This window comes from Bos indicus, chromosome 2 (genome assembly GCF_029378745.1).
Source record: "Bos indicus isolate NIAB-ARS_2022 breed Sahiwal x Tharparkar chromosome 2, NIAB-ARS_B.indTharparkar_mat_pri_1.0, whole genome shotgun sequence".
Taxonomy (NCBI): domain Eukaryota; kingdom Metazoa; phylum Chordata; class Mammalia; order Artiodactyla; family Bovidae; genus Bos; species Bos indicus.
This window is the reverse complement of record NC_091761.1, coordinates 11,646,168-11,673,958: the sequence shown is the minus strand read 5'-3', so window position 1 is coordinate 11,673,958 and position 27,791 is coordinate 11,646,168. Positions and strand designations below refer to the sequence as shown.

The 27,791-nt window shown below is 36.3% G+C and overlaps 2 protein-coding genes across 2 annotated transcripts in view; one reads left to right on the top strand and one right to left on the bottom strand.

Annotated features, from left to right (window-relative positions):
• ZNF804A (zinc finger protein 804A) overlaps nucleotides 1–27,791 on the top strand; it is a 347,715-nt gene that overhangs the window by 230,649 nt on the left and 89,275 nt on the right. The window lies entirely within an intron of this gene.
• On the bottom strand, nucleotides 8,052–9,519 carry LOC109565764 (ras-related GTP-binding protein A-like). Its single transcript, XM_019969680.2, has one exon. The coding sequence runs from the start codon at nucleotides 9,321–9,323 to the stop codon at nucleotides 8,382–8,384; it is 942 nt and encodes a 313-aa protein (XP_019825239.2). The 5' UTR covers nucleotides 9,324–9,519; the 3' UTR covers nucleotides 8,052–8,381.

The following is a 27,791-nucleotide window of genomic DNA, read 5'->3' as shown; positions in this document are numbered from 1 at the left end:
TTTATGAAAATTTTGAAAATATTGTCTCCCGCTGCCATGTCTTGTTTTATTCCTGTTGTTTTGTTTCATTTTTAAAATCTCTTCCTCACTCTTCTACTTGGATGAGGATATTATGGATTCATAGATCATTTTGAGTAGCTACAAGTACATTCTTACCATTTGAGCATAGTTAGTGTTGAGAGGGAGAAGGTGATGGCACCCCACTCCAGTACTTTTGCCTGGAAAATCCCATGGATGGAGGAGCCTGGTGGGCTGCAGTCCATGGGGTCACGAAGAGTCAGACACGACTGAGCGACTTCACTTTCAATTTTCACTTTCATGCACTGGAGAAGGAAATGGCAACCCACTCCAGTGTTCTTGCCTGGAGAATCCCAGGGACAGGGAAGCCTGGTGGGCTGCCGTCTATGGGGTCGCACAGAGTCGGACACGACTGAAGCGACTTAGCAGCAGCAGCAGCAGCAGTATTTAGAGGGTGTGTTCAGACCAGGAGAGGTGAGATTATAGACTATTTTTGCGATAAACTAATGATCTTGGGCTTCCTTGGCGGCTCAGATGGTAAAGAATCTACCTGCAATGCAGGAGACCTGGGTTCTATCCCTGGGTCCTGGAGAAGGGAATGGCAACACACTCCAGTACTCTTGCCTGGAGAATTCTATGGACAAAGTAGCCTGGCAGACTATAGTCCATGGGGTCACAAAGAGTCAGATACAATTGAGAGACTAACAGAAATAAACAACGATCTTGAAAATGTATTCTAAATCTTGAAATCTATTCTAAATATTTTGGGTAATTAAAAACATTAGCTCAGTGGATAATTAAGATTTGCAGTTAAGAAAATGCACTGTCAACATTGCTAATACTGTGTTAGGAAGAACAAGAGAGAGATTATATATCAGTTAATCCATGAGAGAAGTAGAAAAATGGCCATCACAAGTAGGGACTGAAAGGAGGAAGTTGAGTGGGAAAATGTTGCATAGGTTGGGTATACAAAATCCTATTTAAAGAAGTAAGCGAGAAAGTAATAGCTATCATTACTTCCTGATTCTTGCTTAAACTCTTGGGCAGATTTTTTGCATTTTCATTAAAAAATGTATTTTAGAGGATGAGATAGATATTTGGATGAAGGAAGGTGATAAATTCTAGTTAGAGGATTTATACTTAATAGTCGTGTGGAACATACAAATCTAAATATTTAGCAAGCAACTAGATATATCTGTGCATTTCATGATAAATTCATTGCTGCTTCAACCTACTGTTATATTTCAGATTATCAAAAAGTCACAGTAAAGATTATATAAGATAATTCAGCTTGATCCAAAGAAAGTGTATGTGTTCCTGTTCTGTAGTACACATCAAAAGAATACATGTGTTTTAGAAGAGCATAATGATTGAAAGTCATAGAAGTCCTCTGATCAGAGAGCCATAATTCTCAAATTTCAGGAGTTTCTGAACACCTGATGCTGATTATTCCAACACCTCACTCACAACCATTGGGATGTCCCAAAACTATTGATATGTAAAACCAAAAGGAAAACGCTACACTGTAACATGTGATTGATTACCCATGTTTATTAAATTCCTTATTTTCCAAATATATGTATATATATATATCACACTAATGGGGTATTTATTGCAGACAAAGTATTTTTGTTCTTTTGTTGTAAAGAGTCTTTGAATGAATAAAAGGAAGGAAACATACTGTGTTTTCCCACTGGTGCTCTATTTCCTTGGTCTTCCAGATATATCTATTTCTGAATTCAGCATTGGTGGCATACTTGAAGGAAAGAGCTCCCATCTTGTCATTATGCTGCTTATGAGAAAAATATGTTTAAATTAGACTTGGAAACATTTTTTATGGCTTGTTATTTTTATTAATTTCTAAGATTTATGATTGGAATGTTAAGCTGGGTGTTAATAAAAATTACATCCTTAACATGTACCTTACTTAAAATATGTAAATCATAAATCAACACTAAAATTCTTGATATCAAAATGATGTTAATATTATAGCAAGCTTCCCAGGTGGTGCTAGTGATAAAGAATCCTCCTGCCATTGCAGGAGATGCAAGAGACGTGGGTTTGATCCCAGAGTCAGGAAGATCCTCTGGAGTAAGAAATGGCAACCTGCTCCAGTATTCCTGCCTGGAAAATTCCATGGGCAGAGGACCCTGGCAGGCTACAGTCTATGGGTTGCAAAGAGTCAGACACATCTGAGTGACTGAGCACAAAAGAATATAGCAATAACAAATAAACATATGATATTTCTCTTTCTCTCTTACTTGACTTAATGCCTTCAAGGTTCATCTATGTTGTCATAAATGGCAAGATTTTATTATATAAATAATATTACATATTACAATTTATTTCTCCATTTTTTCCTCAAGGACACTTAAGTAGTTTTCATCTCTTCACTATTGTAAATAATGTTTTCAGTAAACATGGGTTTATATATGTCTGTAGTGTTTTTGCTTTCTTTGGGTAAATGCCCAGTAGAATTGCTGAATCATATGGTATTAATAGCTCCATTTTTTATTTTTTGGAGTAACTTCCATATTGCTTTTTACAGTGGCTGCACCAGATTACATTCCTCAAACAGTGCAAAAGGATTACTTTTCTCCATGTGCTTGCAAGTACTTATTTCTTGTCTTTTTGAAAATAGCCCTTCTAACCCATGTGAGATGATATCTCATTGTAGTTTTGATTTACATTTTCCTGATAATTAATGATGTTGAGCATCTTATTATGTAGCTATTGGTCATCTGTATATCTTCTTTGTCTATTTAGATCTTCTCCTCTTTTATGTTAAAATCAGATTGCTTGTTGTTTTGCTATTGAGATTTGTTGAGTTTCTTATGTATTTTGGATAGTAGCCCCTTATCAGATACAGGATTTGCAAATATTTTCTCCTATTTAGTAGACTGCATTTTAATTTTGTTGATGGTCTCCTTTGCCATACAAAAGCTTTTTGGTTTTATATAGTCCCACTTGTTCATTGTTGCTTTTGTTGCTTTTGCTTTTGGTATCAGATTCAAAGAGTTATTGCAAAGACTTATGTCAAGGAGTTTGCTTGACTTATATCTGTGTTCTCTTCTAAGAGTTTTATGGCTAAAGGTCTTACATTCAACCCTTTCACCCATTTTGAGTTAATTTTTGCATGTGGTTTAAAATGTTTTTTTTTTCTTTTGCGTATGGCTGTCTAATTTTCCTAACATCATTTTTGTTAAGAGACTGTCCTTTTCCCATTGAATATTTTGGCTCCTTTGTCATGAATTAATTGAACATATATCTGTGTATCTATATCTGGTTCTTTATTCTGTTCCGTTTATCTGTGTGTCTGATTTTGTGCCATACTGTTTCCATTACTTTAGCTTTATTCGAAATCAGGGCTTCTGGTGCCTCTAGCTTTTTTTTTTTTTTTCTCTGTCTTTGGATATTACTTTTGGATATTACTTTGGATATTCAGGATCTTTTGAAGTTACACACAAATTTTAGGATTGTTTCTTCCATTTCCATGAAAAATGATATTGGTTTTTTGATAGGGGTTGCAATGAACCTATAGATTGCTTGGGGTAGTATGGACATTTTAACAATATTTATTCTTCCTATCCATAAGACTGGAATATCCCTACATTTATTTGTGTATTCTTCAATTTCTCTCATTAATGCCCCTTTTCATTTGTCCCTAGGTATTTTTTAAATTATTTTTTTATTTCTTCTTTGACCCATTAGTTGTTCAGTAATGTGTTAATTTCCACATATTTGTGATTTTTATAGTTTTCTTCATGCAATTAATTTTTTGTTCATACCAGTGTGGTTGGAAATTATACTTGATTTCAGTCTTCTTAAATTTATTAAGAATTTTAAATTGTGGCCTACCATGTGATCTATCTTGGAAAATGTTTTATGTGCATTAAGGAATTTGTATTCTGCTGCTTTTAGATGGAATCCTGTTTAAGTTTCTAAGTTATCTGGTCTAATATGTCATTTCAGGCCTGTGTTTCCTTATTGATTTTCTATCTGCATGATGTATGTAGGGTATTAAGGTCCCCTACTCTTCTTGTGTTGCTATTTATGTCTCCCTTTTGGTCTGTTGATATTTGCTTTATGTATTTAGGTACTCCAATGTTGGACAAATAAAAATTTACAAATTTTATGTACTCTTCTTGGACTGACCCCTCTATCATTATGTAACACTCATCCTTATCTCTTATTACATTTTTGTTTTAAAGTCTGTTTTTTTCTGATGTAAATATAGCTACTCCAGCTTTCTTTTGATTTATATTTACATGGAATATCTTTTTTTCATCTCTTTATTTTCAGTGTACATGGGTCCGTACATCTAAAGTGAGTCTCTTGTAGGCAACATGTAAAAGTGTCTTATTGTTTTATCCATTCAATTCTTCTATGTCTTTTGATTGGAGAGTTCAAGCCACTTACTTTTAAGGTAATTATTGGTAAGTTTGCACTTTATTTTCATTTTGCTAATTGTTTTCTGGCTGTTTTATAATTTCTCTGTGTTCTTCCCTATCCTCTTGCTCTCTTTCTTTGTGGTCTGATGACTTTCTTTGGTGGTATGCTTATATTTATTTTCATCCTTTGTGCATTTACTATAGATTTTTGCTTTGTAGTTACCATAAGGCTTTCATATAATTGTTTATATCTAATAACTACATGATTTTGATCACTTCTAAGGTTCAACATTTTTCTACCCTTTCATTTTTCAAATTGGGTGTCATGTTTTACATCTTTTTATTTGTATATCATTAACTAATTTTTGTAATGACAGCTATGTTTTACTACTTTTTCTTTTAAAGTTTTCATTCTAGCTTCATAAGTGATTAATCAATTGCTTTTAATATATGTTTTCTTTTTTAGTGAAATTTACTCTTTCCTGTATTATAAGTAGTAACAAAAAAGTTTTTCCATATATTTTTAAAAGCATTATCCATAATTTAAAAAATTGTAAAAATGCAAAAGTCTATTAAACTAGGTGAGTACATTTCTGAAATTTATGGTTCTCTACATATCCTCCGGATAAGATTCATATAAATTGCTTTTCAAATATTATATTAAAATATAAAGAACATAATACATTTTATATTCTTACAGGTATATTTACTTATAAAATAAGACATTTTTATTTTAAATGTAAATGACTACTTTTTCCCCATTTCAATATTTTGTTTTAGATGAACTCTTGAAAATGTTTGACAGACATGTTTGGCAAGTTTTTGCACTGTGTAAACAGGATATCCCCTCACTTTGTGGCTATTTTCTTTTCAAATGCATAGTGGTCTATAACTCAAAAACCAAGCAGAAATGAGATGTATCTGGTTACATTCAATGCCACAGTGCAAATGGATTCTAAAAAAATCTCATCAAATGGGGCAATTCATGTTATGTTTACTACATGAGTAATTATACATAATGCAGATCCCATTTATTTTACAATTTATACTTTTAAACAATTAAAGGGCTTGTCTTTGGATGGTCACTAAAATGTGAAATGAGGCAGTCAAGCTTAATTTAAAAGTATAGCTCAATAAAGTTTATTAATCATTATAGGTGAGGAAAACATGGTGAGATATAAATATTTTTGGTAGAAATACCAGAATAGCTTTTTGATGTACCTATTATAGTGAAAGAGAGAAGTTTATGTGACTCTGATTGTGTTCATCCTTTTTTTGCTAGGTACAAGGGACCCACTGGTGAGCAATAACAATGAAAATGTCACACTTCCTGCTTTCTTGTACCTTATAATTCATTGAGAGAGACAGATTTACTAAAAATAATAATAGTTATAATAATGTGTTTCTCAAACAGATTTGATACCAGGGCTCTAAGAGGAAGGACTAACATAGTATCTCAAAATGGTCAAAGGTGTTGTTATAAAAAGACTTCTTTGAGCAAGGAATTCTTATCCAGCTAAGTCAGGTGAAAAGCAGGTTCAAAGACATCTTAGATTCAGGGAAAGTTATATTCAAAGGCTATATTAGGAAAAGTAAGGGTTCAGGAATGGAGGAGGTGACACAGATTAATATTTTCAAAATAAAGTGGCTCATCGTCTCCGACTCTTAGTAACCCCATGGACTCTACAGTCCATGGAATTCTCTAGGCCAGAATACTGGAGTGGGTAGCCTTTCCCTTCTCCAGGGGATCTTCCCAACTCAGGGATCAAACACAGGTCTCCTCCCTTGCAGGGGGATTCTTTACCAACTAAGCCACAAGGGAAGCCCTCAAACTTAATTAATAGATTATATATTATATACCTGCACATGTATGTATATATGTTTGTGTGTATCCTTACCTTATTTTTTATTTAATAACTGAATATTGGAGATGTAATATATTTCAGAACTATACAGTTATTTGAACATATAGTAGTTTCCTCTTTGAAAATTTTTATAATTTAGAATATAAACATAGTTAAGCATTATAGAATTAAATGAGCATATTTAATGTAGCTTGTGTTAGGAGAAAAACACTTTCTAAAGATAGACTTTAAGAGTATTTCTATTTCAATCTGTGAACATGATATTTCTTTGCTTGTGAGGGAGAACATTTTCTCCTTAAATTATATGAATATTAGTGAACCAGAATTTTTTTTTTCTTTATATTTGCAGTCCTTCAGTTCAGTTCATTTGCACAGTAACATCTGATCTTTGTGACACTATGGACTGAACCATGTCAGGCATCCCTGTCTATCACCAATTCCTAGAGCTTGTTCAAACTCCTGTCCATCAAGTTGGTGATGCCATCCAACCATCCCATCCTCTGTCATTCCCTTCTGCTCCTGCCTTCAGTCTTTCCCAGCATCAGGGTCTTTTCCAATAAGTCAGTTCTTTCCATCAGGTGGCCAAAGTATTGGAGTTTCAGCTTCAGCACCAGTCCTTCCAAAGAATATTCAGGACTTATTTCCTTTAGGATTGACTGGTTTGATCTCTTTGCAGTCCAAGGGACTCTCTCAAGAGTCTTCTTTACCATCACAGTTCAAAAGCATCAATTCTTCAGTGCTCAGCTTTCTTTATAGCCCAACTCTGATATCTATACATGACTACTAGAAAAACCATAGCTTTTACTAGACAGATCTTTGTTGGCAAAGTATTGTCTCTGCTCTTTAGTACGCTGTCTAGGCTTGTCACAGCTTTTCTTCCAAGGAGCAAGCATCTTTTAATTTCATGGCTTAATTTAAAAGTATAGCTTTTAAAGTATGGCTACAGTCACCATCAGCAGTGATTTTGGAGCCCCCCAAAATAAAGTCTGTCACTGTTTCCATTGTTTCCTCATCTATTTACCATGAAGTGATGGGACCGGATGCCATGATCATAGTTTTCTAAAAGTTGAGTTTTAGCCAACTTTTTCACTCTCCTCTTTCACTTTAACCAAGAGGTTCTTTAGTTCTTTGTTTTCTGCCATAAGGGTATTGTCATCTACATATCTGAGGTTATTGATACTTCTCCCAGCAATCTTGATTCCAGTTTGTGCTTCATCTTGCATTTCACATGATATACCCTGCATATACGTTAAATAAGCAGGGTGACAATATACAGCCTTGATGTAATCCTTTCTTGATTTGGAACCATTCAGTTGTTCCATGTCCAGTTCTGTCTGTTGCTTCTTGACCTGCACACAGATTTCTCAGGAGACAGATAAGGTGGTCTGATATTCTAATCTATTTAAGAATTTTCCACAGTTTGATATGATCTACACAGTCAAAGGCTTTGGCATAGTTAATAAAGCAGAAGTAATTTTTTTTTTTTTTTTTTACAGCATTCTGTGTATTTTAATAGCCAAAAATTGTAAACAAGTAAATGTTTTTCTGGAATCATCTTGCTTTTCCTATGATGCAGCAGATGTTGGCAATTTCACCTCTGGTTCCTCTGCCTTTTCTAAATCCAGCTTGAACATCTGGAAATTCTTATTTCATGTACTATTGAAGCTTTGCTTGGAGAATTTTATTTATTTATTTTTTAAACTGCTAACAGCAAATGTTTATTCATGATTGAAGCCAGGAAGAATTTATAAACGCATTTTAATACTTGCTGATAAAATAACATTCCATCTTTGCAACCTTGCAAGGAATACAGAAGATATTGTAAAGGCTTTGTGTATATCTACTATAACCAGGTAATCAGAACACACATACATCACCACCCACTAGTGTTACCCCATACAACTTTTCAGAAAGGCCATCTTTAAAGCTCTACTGGATAACTGAGTAAATAGAGTCCAAAAGACTGGGGAGAAGGGAAGAAAGAGATGAAAATGATAAGCAGCACACATTTCAAAGCCCACTTATAAGCACACGACATTATGAATATTGAAAAAAAATGGGGGGGGGAGGCAATTAAGTATTTTCAGACAGCGTATTTTGGCAATATTCAACGCATAAGGAGGCTGCGCTTGGGACCATCCACTCTCTCCAGCTTCTCAAAGTGTTTCCTGGCATTGCGAATGTTGATCAGAGTAGCCGCAGAAGGGATGGACGGATCCGACATAACCACCATCACGTACGTGTTTGATGTGAAGATGTCGATGAAAGCAGCGAAGTTAGAATTCCTAACTTCCATGCTCTGGACAGAAGCGGCCAATTTACTGCAGCTCAGCTTGAACTGCTGAATTATGTTGCTGATCGTCTCCAATCGGTGGACATCACGCTGCTCTTTGCACTGGTAATGGGAGATGACCAAGAACGTGGCTCTTTCGAACAGCAGAACTTCATCGGCCTCAATAATCTGGGCAAAATTCCCGAGATTCATCTCCAGCTGCTGGACATTTGGAATCAGCTGATAGACAATACTGGACCAGGCTTTGTAGAGCGTTTCATCCCAGATGGATGTTCGAAAACAAGCACACTCCAGCGGGCGAGACAAACGCCTCAGGTCTTCCTCTCGCTCTTTAAAAATCAGGTCACGCTGATCTTCCTGAACCAGATCCATCTTGTGCACCAAGCAGAAGATTTTGGCATCAGGAGCGTTTTGGAGGATGGCCTCCAGACACGACTGGTAATAATGCATGTCCTTTTCCAGTTCGCGGCTCTCCACGTCGAACACATAAATCAGAACCTCGACATTACGGAAGATGTTGTCTCGCTGGCTGGTGAAGTAATTTTCCATGAAGGTGTCCTGACCGCCACAGTCCCACAGATTCAACACTAGGTTGCCCAGGAATCGGACGTGGGAGTGCTCCACATTAATGGTGGCACCCAGGCGCCGGGTGTCGCAAGCGATGTAATTGGCAAAGATAATCGACCTCATGCTGGTCTTCCCCGACCTGCTCTTCCCCATTAACAGCACCTTTTTCTTCATGGCTGTATTTGGCATCACCGCCGGAACTCCCGCGGACTAGGCCTCTGGGCGCGGCCTAACTGCAGCGCAGACGGAGGGAGGGAGGAGCCGGGGATTTCGGGGGCTCAGCCGGCTGGGCCGCGCCTCTGTATACTGGTGAAGCCACAGGGGCGAGCTCGGCGCTGGGAAGGGCCGCGTCCGGTGAGCTCTTTCCCTGGGGAGAGTGCCACAGGGAAGACGGGGGCAGCAGCTCCGAAGAAACCAGCGGCTTCCGGGGAGAGAAGTCTCTGAGCCTCCGCAGCCACCCACTTCCGGCGGCGATCTCGCGAGAACCCGCGCTCTCGAGCGTCGCTGCCGGAAGAGCTTTGAAAAACCGCTCTATCAATGAGACCCAGTACAGACCACCCGAAGGAGAGATTGGAAGGGGAACACAGGACTCGGGTGTTCTATTCTCCTATTTAAACTGAGCTTATGTTATGTTATGTTATGTTATGTTAAGTCTCTTCAGTCGTGTCCGACTCTGTGCGACCCCATAGACGGCAGCCCACCAGGCTCCACCGTCCCTGGGACTCTCCAGGCCAGAATACTGGAATGGAGAATTTTAAACATTACATTACTAGCAAGTAAGATGAGTGCAATTGTGCAGTAGTTTGAACATTCTTTGACATCACTTTTCTTTGGGGTTAGAATGAAAATTGATCTTTTCCAATCCTGTGGCCACTGCTGAGTTTTCCAAATTTGCTGGCATATTGAGTGCAGCACTTTCACAACATCATCTTTTAGGATATGAAATAGCTCAGCTGGAATTCCATCATCTCCACTAGCTTTGTTGGTAGTGATGCTTCATAAGGCCCACTTGACTTTAGACTCCAGGATGTCTGGCTCTAGGTGAGTGAGCACACGATCATGGTTATCTATGTCAGGACGACCCTTTTTATATAGTTCTTCTGTGTGTTTTTGCCACCTTTTCTTAATATATTCTACTTTTAGGTCCATACAATCTCTGTTCTTTATTGTGCCCATATTTGCATGAAATGTTCCCTTGGATTCTCTCATTTTCTTGAAGAGATCTCTAGTCTTTCCCATTCTATTGTTTTCCTCTATTTCTGTCCCTTGATCACTGAGGAAATCTTTCTTATCTCTACTTGTTACTCTTTGGAACTCTGCATTCAGATGGGTTTATATTTCCTTTTTTTCCTTTGCTTTTTCCTTCTCTTCTTTCCTCAGCTATTTGTAAGTCCTCCTCAAACAACCATTTTGCCTTTTTGCATTTCTTTTTCTTGGGGATTGTCTTGATCACTGCCTCCTGTAGAATGTCACAAACCTCCGTCCATAGTTCTTTAGGCACTCTGTCTATCAGATCTAATACCTTTAATTTATTTGTTACTTCCATTGTATAATCATAAGGGCTTTTAACTAAATAGTCTAGTGGTTTTCCCCACTTTCTTCATTTTAAATCTGAATTTTGCAGTAAGAAATTCATGGTCTGAGCCACAGTCTGCTCCCAGTCTTGCTTTTGCTGACTGTAAAGAGCTTATCCATTTCAGCTGCAAAGATATAAGCAATCTGATTTCTGTGTTGACCATCCGGCGATGTCTATGTGCAGAATCATCTCTTGTGTTGTTGAAAGAGAGTGTTTCCTATGACGTGCATTCTCTTGCCAGAACTTGTTAGCCTTTGCACTGCTTCATTTTATACTTCAAGGCCACACTTGCCTGTAACTCTAGTTATTTCTTGACTTCCTACTTTGCATTCCAGTCACCTATGATGAAAAGGACTTCTTGTTTTGGTGTTAGTAGGTCATCGTAGAACTGTTCAACTTTAGCTTCTTTGGCATTAGTGATTGTCACACAGACTTGGATTACTGTGATATTGCATGGTTTGCCTAAATGAACAGAGTTCATTCTGTCATATTGTGTGTGTGTATGTGTGGGCAGTCATTAAATAAAATCAAAATTATTGCATCTCCATGGCTTCCTTCTTAATTGATTCTTAAAACTGCAAGCAAAGAAGCAAATAGGGTAATTGTGAGATTACTTATTATTAATTGACTTTCTCCAAAATGAGAGTTTTATTTTTATTTTTAATAGGTTCTTGAAACTTTATTAATAGGCACTTGGAGTCCCAGTTTGAAACTTATGAACTGAAGAGTTTCAGAAAAACCTATAAAAGGTATTATATCATCAAAACCTGCTGTGATTGTTTATCCTTGTATTCTTTCACACCAAATTCATGTTTTCACTTGGAAACAACATTAAAACTAATCTGTTGAAGAATGATAAATGGAACTACCTAGGAAACAATTAAGTCCCAACTATCAAACTTCCAGACTTTTTAAACTCTATATTCTTTTTACTTAATCTTAACAAGTATACATGAAATCTTGTTCATAAAATTTGTCCTACTTACAAAGATTCAATCAATTCAACTAAGAAAGTACACTGTTAATCTGTATGAATATCCTTAAACTATTAAATATTAAGGCAATTTCTACAGCAAATGTCTTAAGTATTCAATCTGAAAGTGGTCAATGTGTTTGATGGAGTATAGAATTAGTTTTATTAAACTATAGAAAACTAAATGATCTAGTTATTATAAGTGAGATATATAAGGCTATAATATTGCTTACTTTATTGTTTATAACTATAATATAATTTTATTATAACTATAATATAATTTTCTGGAGCAGCTGTGGAGAGATACCCCATGTCCAAGGTAAGAGAAACCCAAGTAAGAGGGTAGGTGTTGCAAGAGGGCATCAGAGGGCAGACACACTGAAACCAAAATCACAGAAAACTAGTCAATCTAATCACACTAGGACCACAGCCTTGTCTAACTCAGTGAAACTAAGCCATGCCCATGGGGCCACCCAAGATGGGTGGGTCATGGTGGAGAGGTCGGACAGAATGTGGTCCACTGGAGAAGGGAATGGCAAACCACTTCAGTATTCTTGCCTTGAGAACCCCATGAATAGTATGAAAAGCCAAAATGATAGGATACTGAAGGAGGAACTCCCAGGTCAGTAGGTGCCCAATATGCTACTGGAGATCAGTGGAGAAATAACTCCAGAAAGAATGAAGGGATGGAGCCAAAGCAAAAACAATACCCAGCTGTGGATGTGACTGGTGATGAAGCAAGGTCCGATGCTGTAAAGAGCAATATTGCAGAGGAACCTGGAATGTCAGGTCCATGAATCAAGGCAAATTGGAAGTGGTCAAACAGGAGATGGCAAGAGTGAATGTCGATATTCTAGGCATCAGCGAACTAAAATGGACTGGAATGGGTGAATTTAATTCCGATGACCATTATATCTACTACTGTGGGCAGGAATCCTTTAGAAGAAATGGAGTAGCCATCATGGTCAACAAGAGTCCAAAATGCAGTACTTGGATGCAATCTCAAAAATGAAAGAATGATCTCTGTTCGTTTCCAAGGCAAACCATTCAATATCACAGTAATCCAAGTCTATGCCCCAACCAGTAATGCTGAAGAAGCTGAAGTTGAACAGATCTATGAAGATGTACAAGACCTTTTAGAACTAACACCCAAAAGTCCTATTCATTATAGAGGACTAGAATGCAAAAGCAGGAAGTCAAGAAACACCTGGAGTAACAGGCAAATTTGGCCTTGGAATACAGAATGAAGCAGGGCAAAGACTAATAGAGTTTTGCCAAGAAAATGCACTGGTCATAGCAAACACTTCTTCCAACAACACAAGAGATGACTCTGCACATGGACATCACCATATTGTCAATACTGAAATCAGACTGATTATATTCTTTGCAGCCAAAGATAGAGAAGTTCTATACAGTCAACAAAAACAAGACCAGGAGCTGACTGTGGCTCAGATCATGAACTCCTTATTGCCAAATTCAGACTGAAATTGAAGAAAGTAGGGAGAACCACTAGACCATTCAGGTATGACCTAAATCAAATCCTTATGATTATACAGTGGAAGTGAGAAATAGATTTAAGGGACTAGATCTGATAGATAGAGTGCCTGATGAACTATGGAATGAAGTTCGTGACATTGTACAGGAGACAGGGATCAAGACCATCCCCATGGAAAAAAAATGCAAAAAGAAATGGCTGTCTGAGGAGGCCTTACAAATAGGTGTGAAAAGAAGAGAAGTGAAAAGCAAAGGAGAAAAGGAAAGATAGAAGCATCTGAATGCAGAGTTCCAAAGAATAGCAAGAAGCGATAAGAAAGCCTTCCTCAGTGATCAATGCAAAGAAATAGAGGAGAACAACAGAATGGGAAAGACTAGAGATCTCTTCAAGAAAATTAGAGATACCAAGGGAACATTTCACGCAAAGATGGGCACAATAAAGGACAGAAATGGTATGGACCTAACAGAAGCAGAAGATATTAAGAAGAGGTGGCAGGAATACACAGAAGAACTGTACAAAAAATATCTTCAAGAACAAGATAATCTCGATGGTGCGATCACTCACCTAGAGCCAGACATCCTGGAATGTGAAGTCAAGTGGACCTTAGAAAGCATCACTACGAACAAAGCTAGTGGAGGTGATGGAATTCCAGTTGAGCTATTTCAAATCCTGAAAGATGATGCTGTGAAAGTGCTGCACTCAATATGCCAGCAAATTTGGAAAACTCAGCAGTGGCCACAGGACTGGAAAAGGTCAGTTTTCATTCCAATCCCAAAGAAATACGATGCCAAAGAATGCTCAAACCAGCGCACAATTGCACTCATCTCATACGCTAGTAAAGTAATGCTCAAAATTCTCCAAGCCAAGCTTCAGCAATACGTGAACTGTGAACTTCCAGATGTTCAAGCTGGTTTTAGAAAAGGCAGAGGAACCAGAGATCAAATGCCAACATCTGCTGGATCATGGAAAAAGCAAGAGAGTTCCAGAAAAACATCTATTTCTGCTTTATTGACTGCCAAAGCCTTTGACTGTGTGGATCACAATAAACTGTGGAAAATTCTTCAAGAGATGGGAATTCCAGACCACCTGACCTGCCTCTTGAGAAATTTGTATGCAGGTCAGGAAGCAACAGTTAGAACTGGACATGGAACAACAGATTGGTTCCAAATAGGAAAAGGAATACGTCAAGGCTGTATATTGTCACCCTGCTTATTTAACTTATATGCAGAGTACATCATGAGAAACGCTGGGCTGGAAGAAGCACAAGCTGGAATCAAGATTGCCGGGAGAAGTATCAGTAACCTCAGATATGCAGATAACACCACCCTTATGGCAGAAGGTGAAGAGAAACTAAAGAGCCTCTTGATGAAAGTGAAAGTGGAGAGTGAAAAAGTTGGCTTAAAGCTCAACATTCAGAAAACGAAGATCATGGCATCTGGTCCCATCACTTCATGGGAAATAGATGGGGAAACAGTGGAAACAGTGTCAGACTTTATTTTTCTGGGCTCCAAAATCACTGCAGATGGTGACTGCCACCATGAAATTAAAAGACACTTACTCCTTGGAAGAAAAGTTACGACCAACCTAGATAGCATATTGAAAAGCAGAGATTACTTTGCCAACAAAGGTCCGTGTAGTCAAGGCTATGGTTTTTCCATTGGTCATGTATGGATGTGAGAGTTGGACTGTGAAGAAAGCTGAGCACTGAAGAAATGATGCTTTTTAACTGTGATGTTGGAGAAGACTCCTGAGAGTCCCTTGGACTGTAAGGAGATCCAACCAGTCCATTCTAAAGGAGATCAGCCTTGGGATTTCTTTGGAAGGAATGGTGCTAAAGCTGAAACTCCAGTACTTTGGCCACCTCATTCGAAGAGTTGACTCATTGGAAAAGACTGATGCTGGCAGGGTTTGGAGGCAGGAGGAGAAGGGGACGACAGAGGATGAGATGGCTGGATGGCATCACCGACTCAATAGACGAGAGTCTAAGTGAACTCCAGGATTTAGTGATGGACAGGGTTAGCCTGGCATGCTGTGATTCATGGGGTCGAAAAGAGTTGGAAACAAATGAGTGACTGAACTGAACTGAATATTGCTTCATGGGGCTAGATAATTTTATATAATTTTAATTGTGAAAAGTCTTGTATATTTTTACATAGAAGTCAGTATCCCCCACATATATAGCTCCTTTTTAAATCAACATGTAGGCACAATTTATATACCTCAATACTAGCATATTTTAATTTTTCATGACTTTTGTGAAATACATACTTTTGCGTAGATGTCACTCCAGTTTTAATATAGAATATTAATCTCTGTCCTGAAAGTTTACTCAGATGTTTTGCAGTCTTCCCACTATCCCTTGACCATTCACACCAGGTGATGAATAATTAGTTTGCATGCTCTAGATGTTCATACAATGTGTGTGTGTGTGTGTGTTTGTCACCTGGTCATGTCCAACTCTTTCTGACCCTATGGACAGTAGCCTCCCAGGCTCCTCTGTCCATGGAATTCTGTACACAAGAATACTGTGGTGGGTTGGCATTCTCTTCTCCAGGGGATCTTCCTGACCCAGGAATTGAACCCCAGTCTACTGCATTGCAGGCAGATTCTTTACCATCTGAGCCACCAGGGAAGACTTTAATCAGATAATATTTACTAGTTTGTGTTCACTGTCTTTTACTCAATACATGTGAAATTCATTCTCTTTGTTGAATGAATCAGTAGTTTGTTCCTTTTTATGATCGAGTGAGAGTCCACTATGTGAAAATACCAAAATAAATGTGTCTATTCACTGTTCACTATCTATCTAATCCAGTATCTATTCACTGGATTTTCTTGCCTGGCAAATCCCATGAACGGAGGAGCCTGGCCTGCTACAGTCCATAGTTCGAAAAGAGTGGGACATGACTTCAGTTTCACTTCCACTTTCTTTCATTCACTTTTAATGGTATATGATAATATGTGCATGCACATGTTGCATACACATGCACACACACTTTGGACACAGCATCTCGTAAGTGAATATGTAAATGTTTTTATTTTTCTTTTTGTCCCAGTTAGTGACATTGTGTGAAAAATTCCTTTTCCCAAAAGAAAATGAACTTCAAAATAATACTGATCAGCACATATTCTATTGCAATGATGTGATTTTATTTAGACCAATTTTATTTCCTTTAAATTTAATTAACTAGATTTCTTATGCATCTAAACTGCACCTGCCTGTTATCCCCAATATCTTATACTATTTTTGTTTCTTCCCTGCAGAGTGCATAATCACAGTAAAACAATTTGTATTCAGAAAATCCAACATTATTACCATATTCTCTTATTATCTATTTCATTTAATAGTCAAGCAAAAATAAAGTAAAAGTTACATAAACAGTAATTAATGGTGAAATTAGAGTTTATCAGCTTCATCAGGTCTATGCTTATATGTTTTTGTTCTTGTTCAATTGCAAAATCATGTCTGACTCCTTGCAACCTCATGGACTGCAGCATGCCAGGCTTCCTTGTCCTTTACTATCTCCTGGAGTCTTTTTCAATGAGTTGGCTCTTCACATCAAGTGGATAAAATATTGGAGCTTCAGCTTCAGCATTAGTCCTTCCAAAGAATATTCAGAGTTGATTTCCTTTAGGATTGACTGGTTTGATCTCTTTGCTGTCTAAGGGACTCTCAAGAGTCTTCTCCAGCACCACAGTTTGAATGCATCAATTTTTCATTGCTCAGCTTTATTTATGGTTCAACTCTCACATCTATACTTGATTAATGGAAAGATATAATTTTACTATACTGATCTTTGTTGGCAAAATAGTGTGTCTGCTTTTTATTATGCTATCTAGTTTTGTCATAGCTTTTCTTCCAAGGAGCAAGCGACTTACATGTTTAGACTTTACTATATTTATATTCTGTTGTGGGATTATAGTAACATCTTTTTCTCATTACTTCTAATTTGAATCTAAAAGATATTTTTATCAACAAAGTTTACTGTTATGAAAAATTGGAGAAGGAAATGGCAACCAACTCCAGTATTATTGCCTGGGAAATCCCAAGGATTTGGAATTTGGCCTAAAGTCCATGGAGTCACAGAGAGTCTGACACAACTTAGTTCTGTTTAGCAGCATTATGAAAATATTTATTACTGAAAAAAGTAGTGGCCCTGTAAAAAAAAGAAAATACCGTCTTAAGTCACTAAAACTATGTTTCTTAAAGGAACATTAATGTAAACATTAGATTCAAACAAATTTGCTTTTCTTCAGTTCAGTCGCTCAGTCATGTCTGACTCTTTGCGACCCCATGAATCGCAGCATGCCAGGCCTCCCTGTCCATCACCAACTCCCGGAGTTCACTCAGACTCACATCCATCGAGTCAGTGATGCCATCCAGCCACCTCATCCTCTGTTGTCCCCTTCTCCTCCTGTCCCCAATCCCTCCCAACATCAGAGTCTTTTCCAATGGGTCAATTGTATAACATGTGTGCTTAATTATCACAGAATACTTTCTATACATACTGTCTATAAAACAAAATTTACTGATGGTAATTTTTTATTAAGAAATATTTGAATGCAAAAATAATGATAATAAAACAAGTTCATTAGCTCTAAGTAAACTGTAAACAAAATTATATTATAAGCTATAATACTGTATATAATAAATGGAGAAGCTATATAAATTCCACATTTCTAACATATTTTATTTCACTTTGGATTGTTTGTCCATGACATGATCTAATTAAGTATCTACAATAAAATTAAAATCCTTTATATAATATTTTCAATAATGTGAAATATATTTTAAAATAAAGCATTTTAAAAGATTTAAGTATCACAAAACTCTCATATTAATAAACATCACCTTTTGAATTTTGTACTGATCTTGTCACTGTATTTTTAAGATAAAAGTATAAGAACTGTCATATTGGATTTTTCAAGGAACATATTCCATCTATCAGAAGGCATTTCCTGAGATAGTTTGGACAGTGCCATACGAAATATCTACTCTCTCTTCTAAGATAATACTTATTTTTAGTTTGCTTCCAAAAGAATTTCAGTTGGCTACCATTCGAATTGCAATTAAAAGAAAATCTAGATTTATATCTGACATAGACAAAAAAACAAGTTTTAAGGGACAAATTATTTTAGTGAAGTTTAGTTTTATTGGGCAATTCGTAGATAATCTTTTAATCTCTGGAAGCTAACTAATTAGAATTTTTCTTATTTTTAACTTTACAAAATAAGAAAAACATTTTTAATCCACTTGACAAAATTTTATATTTTGCAAATATTAATTATGTAGAATATAACTGTAAATCTGTGGAGCTAATATATATTTTCAGAATTTACTTTCTGATAAAATGTGTCAGTTTATGATTTTTATCAATTTAATAGATAATTTTTGCAATCTACCTGTTTTTTTTATTGTGAGAATTCTATATTGAAACAAGCTTTAAAATATTTATAAACCAGTTGTATACCTGGAGAATTATATCATACGTTTGCTTAACTCACAAGTCTAAAGTTTAATAATAGAAAATTTTTTCCAAGCATAAAGCCTGCAGATTCTTTTCACAAAGTGTTGGTTCCAAGTTTAACTGTTAGCTATTGGCTACCCACTCCAATAATTCTTGCCTGGCAAATTCCATGGACAGAGGAGCCATTGGGCTACAGTCTATGGTGTCACAAAGAATCAGACACGACTGAGCGACTAACACACAGACACATGATTAAAGAGAGAGGTTATTTCATTAATGTTAACTTGAATATTTTGTCCTTTGAGACAGACTTATTTCTTTGTGAGGTGATTAAGGTGAGAAATTTATGTGCATCAGTGATGCCATGAACTACTAAGATGGGCCTTCTCTTTTAGTTGGCAGTGACTAACTAAAGTAACTAAACTAACTAAAGACAAGTAACTCTGATCCATCTGGCAATTCATGAGTAGTGAACTGAATTTAAAAAGAAAACTGTTAGTATACCATTGACAGCACCTTGCAGCATCTAGTCACTTTAATATGAGTCTTGTATGGACAGTCACTTTCTATCCTCCGTCCTCTCCTAAAGAACTAAATTGAGTCTCTGAGGCACTGAAAAGATTTCCATTGGAATGAACCTTTTTACTAGATGGAATGGAATCCAGTTTAGGTGGACAAATGGCTATAAATTTTACTAGATGCTCCTGAAAAACTTACATGACACAGTACAATATAAATTATCTTTAGTGGTAGCCTCAATTTGTAGGAGTAAGTTAGGAGGTAAAGAAGCAAATATGTAGTTATTCTGCTAGAATAAAACTCTGCTACAAAGTATGTTTTACAATCTTCAGAGTACATCTACAGGAAAAAGTGGTGTATTTCATACATTTTTGAAAGCTACTTTCAAAATGAAAAAGGACTGTAGAGTGTATTTGATTTTAAAAGTTGAGAAGTAAGAAACCAGATTTTCCTTTAAAGGTACAGCACCACCTATTTATATACCTGCATATTCGTGTATGCAAATTATTGACAAGTAAACTTGTATTCATCTTAATGGTTAGTGTTATGCTAATAACCCCTTTTGTTTAAATTTGGGGGCTAATATTAATTTAAAAATATTTTACTGTGTTATACTTTTAAAATTTAGAAAAACATCTGATTATTCAATTAATTGCTCTTTCTCTGAATGGAACTGACTACTGGTTATGAATAGGTTTCAGCTAAGGGAGATATTGATGTTATATTTGAAGCATTAATTTTTGAGTAATTTAAATTTCCACTCAAATTGCATTACAGTCACATTAGTGTTGCTTGAGAATGTCTTAACAATCCTGAATCTCAAGCCTCAACTAAACCTATTGAATTGAAGTCTGGACTTTGATAGGTGTTTCAAATGCATATTATTGAGATTTGAAGTACACATATTTGGTAGCCTCTCTGGAAAATCCCATGGACGGAGGAGCCTGGTAGACTGCAGTCCATGGGGTTGCTAAGAGTCGGACACGACTGAGCGACTTCACTTTCACTTTTCACTTTCATGCACTGGAGAAGGAAATGGCAACCACTCCAGTGTTCTAGCCTGGAGAATCCCAGGGACGGGGGAGCCAGGTGGGCTGCCGTCTATGGGGTCACAGAGAGTCATACACGACTGAAGCAACTTAGCAGCAGCAGCAGCAGCCCTAGCAGTTAGCTTAATAACTGCTATCTGAAGAAAAGGGATATCTTCATATGTGAAGTTGCCATTACCAAAACACTAAACAACCACCATGCCAGCAAAAAGACAGTGAGGGGGATGGGAAGAATCCATTTTGGAAACATTTTGCTTCCCAATGATAATATCCTATCTGTTTCAGATTCCTGAATAATGCCATGAACAAAAGCGGAATCTTGATATCTCACTGTAGAAGTCAATAACTCTTTCTAAACTTTTGACACTGACGGCTACACTTGACTGGAGAGAAACCTCAGTTTTTTAATCTTACATATAGAAAAATAACCAATTTCAGGGATACAATGTCAGTCAAGAATTCATTATACTCTTAAGGCTTTTAAGCAGCCTCTGTTATTTCAATGACCTATCAGTTAATTAAAGTATACTGGGCTATGCCAATTAATTATGCAGTTTGTCCCTCTCTGTTATCCACATCATAATCATTACATCCATTCCTTCAGTCCATAAGAAATTATTGACAGTCTATCACAAACTGGTACTTTGGCTAGTGGGGGGTCCTACTAGCCAAAGAGCTCCTATTTTGGTAATTATTGACACAGCAGGACTTTACTGTGTGCTTAAAAACAAGTAGACTTATATGATTCCTTTAGGATTCAACCCTATTTTAAGTCTGTACAGTACAAAAGATCAGTAGGAAAAATATAATTAGAACTTAATTTAGAGAAATGTCAAGTTCTTTCCAGAAGTTATTATACCGTCTTACTTAAATGCTCATTTTTACTGCATATTTCTGTCAGTAAAATAAATACTTTTTCTTTTTATTGTGACCACAGACTCTAATAAAATCAGTTAATACAGATAGCATGTAGGTTGTTTAGTCTTTACAGAGATTTTGGCGTAAATATTGAATCTAATTATTTTCTTTTTTATAATTTTGAGACTAGATGTCAATAAATGAGTTAATCATACTCCTGATTCATAGCACATTTTTAACCCTTCATTTATTTAAGAGTTCACTGTTTTGTTCCATTGTTTTTATCCTTGATCCTAATTCCAAAAGGCATCTAATTCTAACTCCTTTAATTAATGTTCTTAAATGTGCATGTGTGCACAATACAGGTACATTTTCATAACTTATTTTGTTGCACTTTTCAGACATTGAAGTTTTTACAAATTGAGGGTTTATGGCAACCCTGAAGCAAGCAGGTCTAACAGCACAATTTTTCCAAGAGCATATGCTCACTTTATGTCTCTGCATCACATTTTGAAATTCTTACAGTATTTCAAACTTTTCCATTGCCATATTGTTACACTTGCTTATGATCAGTGATTTTGATGATACTATTGTAATTGTTTTGAGGTTTCACAAACCATGCCCATATAAGATGGCAAAATTGATTGGTAAATGCAAGTGTTCTGACTGTTTCAGTGACCAATCATTTCTTTCCCTCTTCTTAGACCTTCCTCTTCCTTGAGACACAACAATGTTGATATTAGGCCAGTTAATAACCCTAAAGTTGCATCTAAACGTTCAAATAAAAAGTGTCTCTCACTTTGAATCAAAACCTAGAAATGACTAAGCTTAGTGAAGGCATGTCAGAAGGTGAGATAGGCTGAAGTTTAGACCTTTTGCACCAGTTAACTGAGTTGTAAAGGCAAAGGGAAGATTTTGAAGGAAATTAAAAGTGCTACTCCAGTAAACACATGAAATATCAGACAGAGAAGGAAGCTTACTGTTGTTATGGAGAAAGTTTCAGTGGTCTGGATAGAAGATGAAACCCCCCACAACATTCCCTTAAGCCATAGTCTAATCCAGGGCAAGACTTTAACAGTCTTCAATTCTATGAAAGCTGAGAGATGGGAAAGAAGAAAGGTTTCTAGTTTACCATCTATTAATTTTAAATCATTCTCTTTTAAGTAGAAATCCCTTATTTTGATAATCCTGGAATCTTTCACAGGAGTGTCATGGAAGTGATGGAATGTTCTTCTCATTGCATCATATCAGGAGACACATGAGCCCAGTTGGTCCCATTATTGTGTATCCTAGTTCTAATCACATTTTCACTAATGTTTCATCGCCTTATTTTAGCATCTGTAAGTAATTCTTGCCTAAACCAATTATCACTGTGATGTTTGTGAAGTGGTGATTTTCCTGATTCCAAAATCATATTCCTCATCTAGCAGTCAGCATCACACTATCTAAAAACACTTTTCTCTTCTCAAACATTTTATAATCATATACCTATTTATATTAATATATAATTATGGATTCCTAATTTATATACTGCTTACTATTAAATTTCATTACATTTTTAATGCTAAACGTGTTCAATATTTAGCCAGTGGGTGACTGTTCAATTTGGCTCTGTTTATTCTGATGTGTCCCATAATTCTTCAGGCAGTTCCTCTCTGGCCAACTCCACATGATTTTCCCATCTTATCTTTCCTTTTCTTCTCTCAATCCTAGATCCTTCATTTACTCAAGATACTCTGGTGATCAATAAAGGCACAAATATCTGGGATCTAAGTGTGTTGTTTTCTACTGGAATGTCATTGCTTCTAAGCATTTTCAGTGAACAGAGCTAGAAAATGCATGCTTTCTATCTCTATTTCTTTCTCTTTGTTTCTAATGTCTCTATCTCTCTTCAGTTCCTACAGATACATTGAACTCTAGTCCAGTATCCTGCAAGAGAGTACTCAGTCATGTCTTAGTCCATGTTCTTTATTTTTTTTTAATTTTTTTAAATTTTATTTTATTTTTAAAATTTACAATATTGTATTAGTTTTGCCAAATATCGAAATGAATCCGCCACAGGTATACCTGTGTTCCCCATCCTGAACCCTCCTCTCTCCTCCCTTCCCATACCCTCCCTCTGGGTCGTCCAAGTGCACCAGCCCCAAGCATCCAGTATCATGCATCGAACTTGGACTGGCGCCTCGTGTCATACATGATATTATACATGTTTCAATGCCATTCTCCCAAATCTCCCCACCCTCTCCCTCTCCCACAGAGTCCATAAGACTGATCTATACATCAGTGTCTCTATTGCTGTCTCGTACACAGGGTTATTGTTACCATCTTTCTAAATTCCATATATATGCATTAGTATACTGTATTGGTGTTTTTCTTTCTGGCTTACTTCATTCTGTATAATAGGCTCCAGTTTCATCCATCTCATTAGAACTGATTCAAATGTATTCTTTTTAATGGCTGAGTAATACTCCATTGTGTATATGTACCACTGCTTTCTTATCCATTCATCTGCTGGTGGGCATCTAGGTTGCTTCCATGTCCTGGCTATTATAAACAGTGCTGCGATGAACATTGGGGTACACATGTCTCTTTCCCTTCTGGTTTCCTCAGTGTGTATGCCCAGCAGTGGGACTGCTGGATCATAAGGCAGTTCTATTTCCAGTTTTTAAAGGAATCTCCACACTGTTCTCCATAGTGGCTGTACTAGTTTGCATTCCCACCAACAGTGTAAGAGAGTTCCCTTTTCTCCACACCCTCTCCAGCATTTATTGCTTGTAGACTTTTGGATCACAGCCATTCTGACTGGCGTGAAATGGTACCTCATAGTGGTTTTGATTTGCATTTATCTGATAATGAATGATGTTGAGCATCTTTTCATGTGTTTGTTAGCCATCTGTATGTCTTCTTTGGAGAAATGTCTCTTTAGTTCTTTGGCCCATTTTTTGATTGGGTCATTTGTTTTTCTGGAGTTGAGCTGTAGGAGTTGCTTGTATATTTTTGAGATTAGTTGTTTGTCAGTTGCTTCATTTGCTATTATTTTCTCCCATTCTGAAGGCTGCCTTTTCACCTTGCTAATAGTTTCCTTTGTTGTGCAGAAGCTTTTAAGTTTAATTAGGTCCCATTTGTTTATTTTTGCTTTTATTTCCAATATTCTGGGAGGTGGGTCATAGAGGATCCTGCTGTGATGTATGTCGGAGAGTGTTTTGCCTATGTTCTCCTCTAGGAGTTTTATAGTTTCTGGTCTTACGTTGAGATCTTTAATCCATTTTGAGTTTATTTTTGTGTATGGTGTTAGTAAGTGTTCTAGTTTCATTCTTTTACAAGTGGTTGACCAGATTTCCTATCACCACTTGTTAAAGAGATTGTCTTTAATCCATTGTATATTCTTGCCTCCTTTGTCAAAGATAAGGTGCCCATATGTGCGTGGATTTATCTCTGGGCTTTCTATTTTGTTCCATTGATCAATATTTCTGTCTTTTTGCCAATACCATACTGTCTTGATAACTGTGGCTTTGTAATAAAGCCTGAAGTCAGGTAGGTTGATTCCTCCAGTTCCATTCTTCTTTCTCAAGATAGCTTTGGCTATTCAAGGCTTTTTGTATTTCTATAAAAATTGTGAAATTATTTGTTCTAGCTCTGTGAAGAATACCGTTGGTAGCTTGATAGGGATTGCATTGAATCAATAAATTGCTTTGGGTAGTATACTCATTTTCACTATATTGATTCTTCCAATCCATGAACATAGTATATTTCTCGATCTATTAGTGTCCTCTTTGATTTCTTTCACCAGTGTTTTATAGTTTTCTATATATAGGTCTTTAGTTTCTTTAGGTAGATACATTCCTAAGTATTTTATTCTTTCCATTGCAATGGTGAATGAAATTGTTTCCTTAATTTCTCTTTCTGTTTTCTCATTATTAGTGTATAGGAATGCAAGGGATTTCTGTGTGTTGATTTTTTATCCTGCAACTTTACTATAATCATTGAATAGTTCTAGTAATTTTCTGGTGGAGTCTTTAGGGTTTTTTATGTAGAGGATCATGTCATCTGCAAACAGTGAGAGTTTTACTTCTTTTCCAATTTGGATTCCTTTTATTTCTTTTTCTGCTCTGATTGCTGTGGCCAAAACTTCCAAAACTATGTTGAATAGTAATGGTGAAAGTGGGCACCCTTGTCTTGTTCCTGACTTTAGAAGAAATGCTTTCAATTTTTCACCATTGAGGATAATGTTTGCTATGGGTTTGTCATATATAGCTTTTATTATGTTGAGGTATGTTCCTTCTATTCCTGCTTTCTGGAGAGTTCTTATCATAAATGGATGTTGAATTTTGTCAAAGGCTTTCTCTGCATCTATTGAGATAATCATATGGTTTTTGTTTTTCAATTTGTTAATGTGGTGTATTACATTGATTGATTTGCAGATATTGAAGAATCCTTGCATCCCTGGGATAAAGCCCACTTGGTCATGGTGTATGATCTTTTTAATGTGTTGTTGGATTCTGATTGTTAGAATTTTGTTAAGGATTTTTGCATCTATGTTCATCAGTAATATTGGCCTGTAGTTTTCTTTTTTTGTGTGGGATCTTTGTCAGGTTTTGGTATTAGGGTGATGGTGGCCTCATAGAATGAGTTTGGAAGTTTACCTTCCTCTGAAATTTTCTGGAAGAGTTTGAGCAGGATAGGTGTTAGCTCTTCTCTAAATTTTTGGTAGAATTCAGCTGTGAAGCCATCTGGACCGGGGCTTTTGTTTGCTGGAAGATTTTTGATTACAGTTTCAATTTCCGTGCTTGTGATGGGTCTGTTAAGATTTTCTATTTCTTCCTGGTCCAGTTTTAGAAAGTTGTACTTTTCTAAGAATTTGTCCATTTCTTCCACGTTGTCCATTTTATTGGCATATAATTGTTGATAGTAGTCTCTTATGATCCTTTGTATTTCTGTGTTGTCTGTTGTGATCTCTCCATTTTCATTTCTAATTTTATTGATTTGATTTTTCTCCCTTTGTTTCTTGATGAGTCTGGCTAATGGTTTGTCAATTTTATTTATCCTTTCAAAGATTAAAATTCAGTCCTGCTTTATGTTAATGATTTTTCTTTTCTTTATTGGTGTCAAGACTATGATAACCTCTGATTTACTCTGATACTGATGATAAAACTTGTTTGAATCCAGTCTTTGTGGGTGGTGGGTAACCTGTGAGACTTTAAACTAGGCAGACCCAGAGTGGTGATTTCTAGCTGAATACCTTGCTGAGGGGTCAGAGACTAAATCCAAGTTCATGAAATACCAAGAAATCACTCACAGTAAAAGTAGCTTCTTGCATTTATTCCTCTCTGGGTTCTCAAGTTATTTTTCTGGAGATTTCTTATCATCCTATCAGCCCTGCAATTCTTCTGAGAGGAGATTTTGATATTTTATTCACCTTTTTAATTCATTTCCATTGGAAGCACTAGCCCTAATAATTTGATAGTCTTACTCATAGAAATAAAAGTTTTGATCTTAATTCTCCTATATGAAATTTTCTTGAAAGAAATTCTATTTACATAAGCCTATTCTATTTACATGATTAAAAAATTACCTCTGAATGAAACTGGATTCTTACATAATCCAAGACAATATTTAGCTGTACTTTAATTTTCATCTTATACAATAAAGTTTTTATCAGCAAAACCAAAGTGATACTTTAAAGTTTGTTGTTGTTGTTGCTCAGTCACTTAATTGTGTCTGACTGTTTGTGACCCCATAGACTGCAGCGCTCCAGGCTTCCCTGTCCATAAGTAACTACTGCAGTTTGCTCAAACTCATGTCCATTGAATCGGTGAGGCCATCCAACCATCTCCTACTCTGTAGCCCCCTTCTCCTTTTGCCATCCATCTTTCCCAGCATCAGGGTCTTTTCCAGTGAGTTGGATCTTCACATCAGGTAGCCAAATTATTGGAGCTTCAGCATCGATCCTTCCAATGAATATTTAGGATTGATTTTCTTTAGCATTGACTGGTTTGATCTCCCTGCTGTCTAAGGGACTCTCAAGAATCTTCTCTAGCACCACAGTTCAAATGCATCAAATTTGTGGCACTCAACCAACTCTTCATGGTTCAACTCTCATATCTGTACATGACAGACTGGAAAAACCATAGCTAAAACTATATTGTCATATTAATAGTTTCATTGAGTAATACTTTGTATACTGTGCAAAGTTTGGTATTGTATATGCTTTGTATGCCATACAAAGTATGGATTGTATACAATCAATCCATACATTTATACATTTATAGTTTATATTGAGTGGTTTTTAGTCTATTCACGGTGTTGTACAACCATCACTATAATCAAATTTTAGTACTTTTGATTCACCTCCAAAAAAGAAATTATATTAGCAGGTATCCCCTCTCACCAGTTACCCAGTCCTCAGCAATAACAGCACAATTTTTTTCTCTGTAAATTTGTCTATTCTAGACTTTTCATATAAATGGAATTATACAATATGTTATTTTTGTTGACATTTCACTTAGTAAATATTTTCTTCTATTTTGTAGGCTATCTTTTCACATTTATACTTATGGTTTAATTTTTGCAATAAAAAAAGGAATTTTTTAAAATTCTGCTTATATCCAGCTTACCTATTTTTTTCTTGTTACTTGCGTTTTTACTGTTGTAACTAAAAAAGCTTTAATCATGGTCATAGAGATCTAGTACCTGCTGTTTTTTTTACTAATATGTTATAA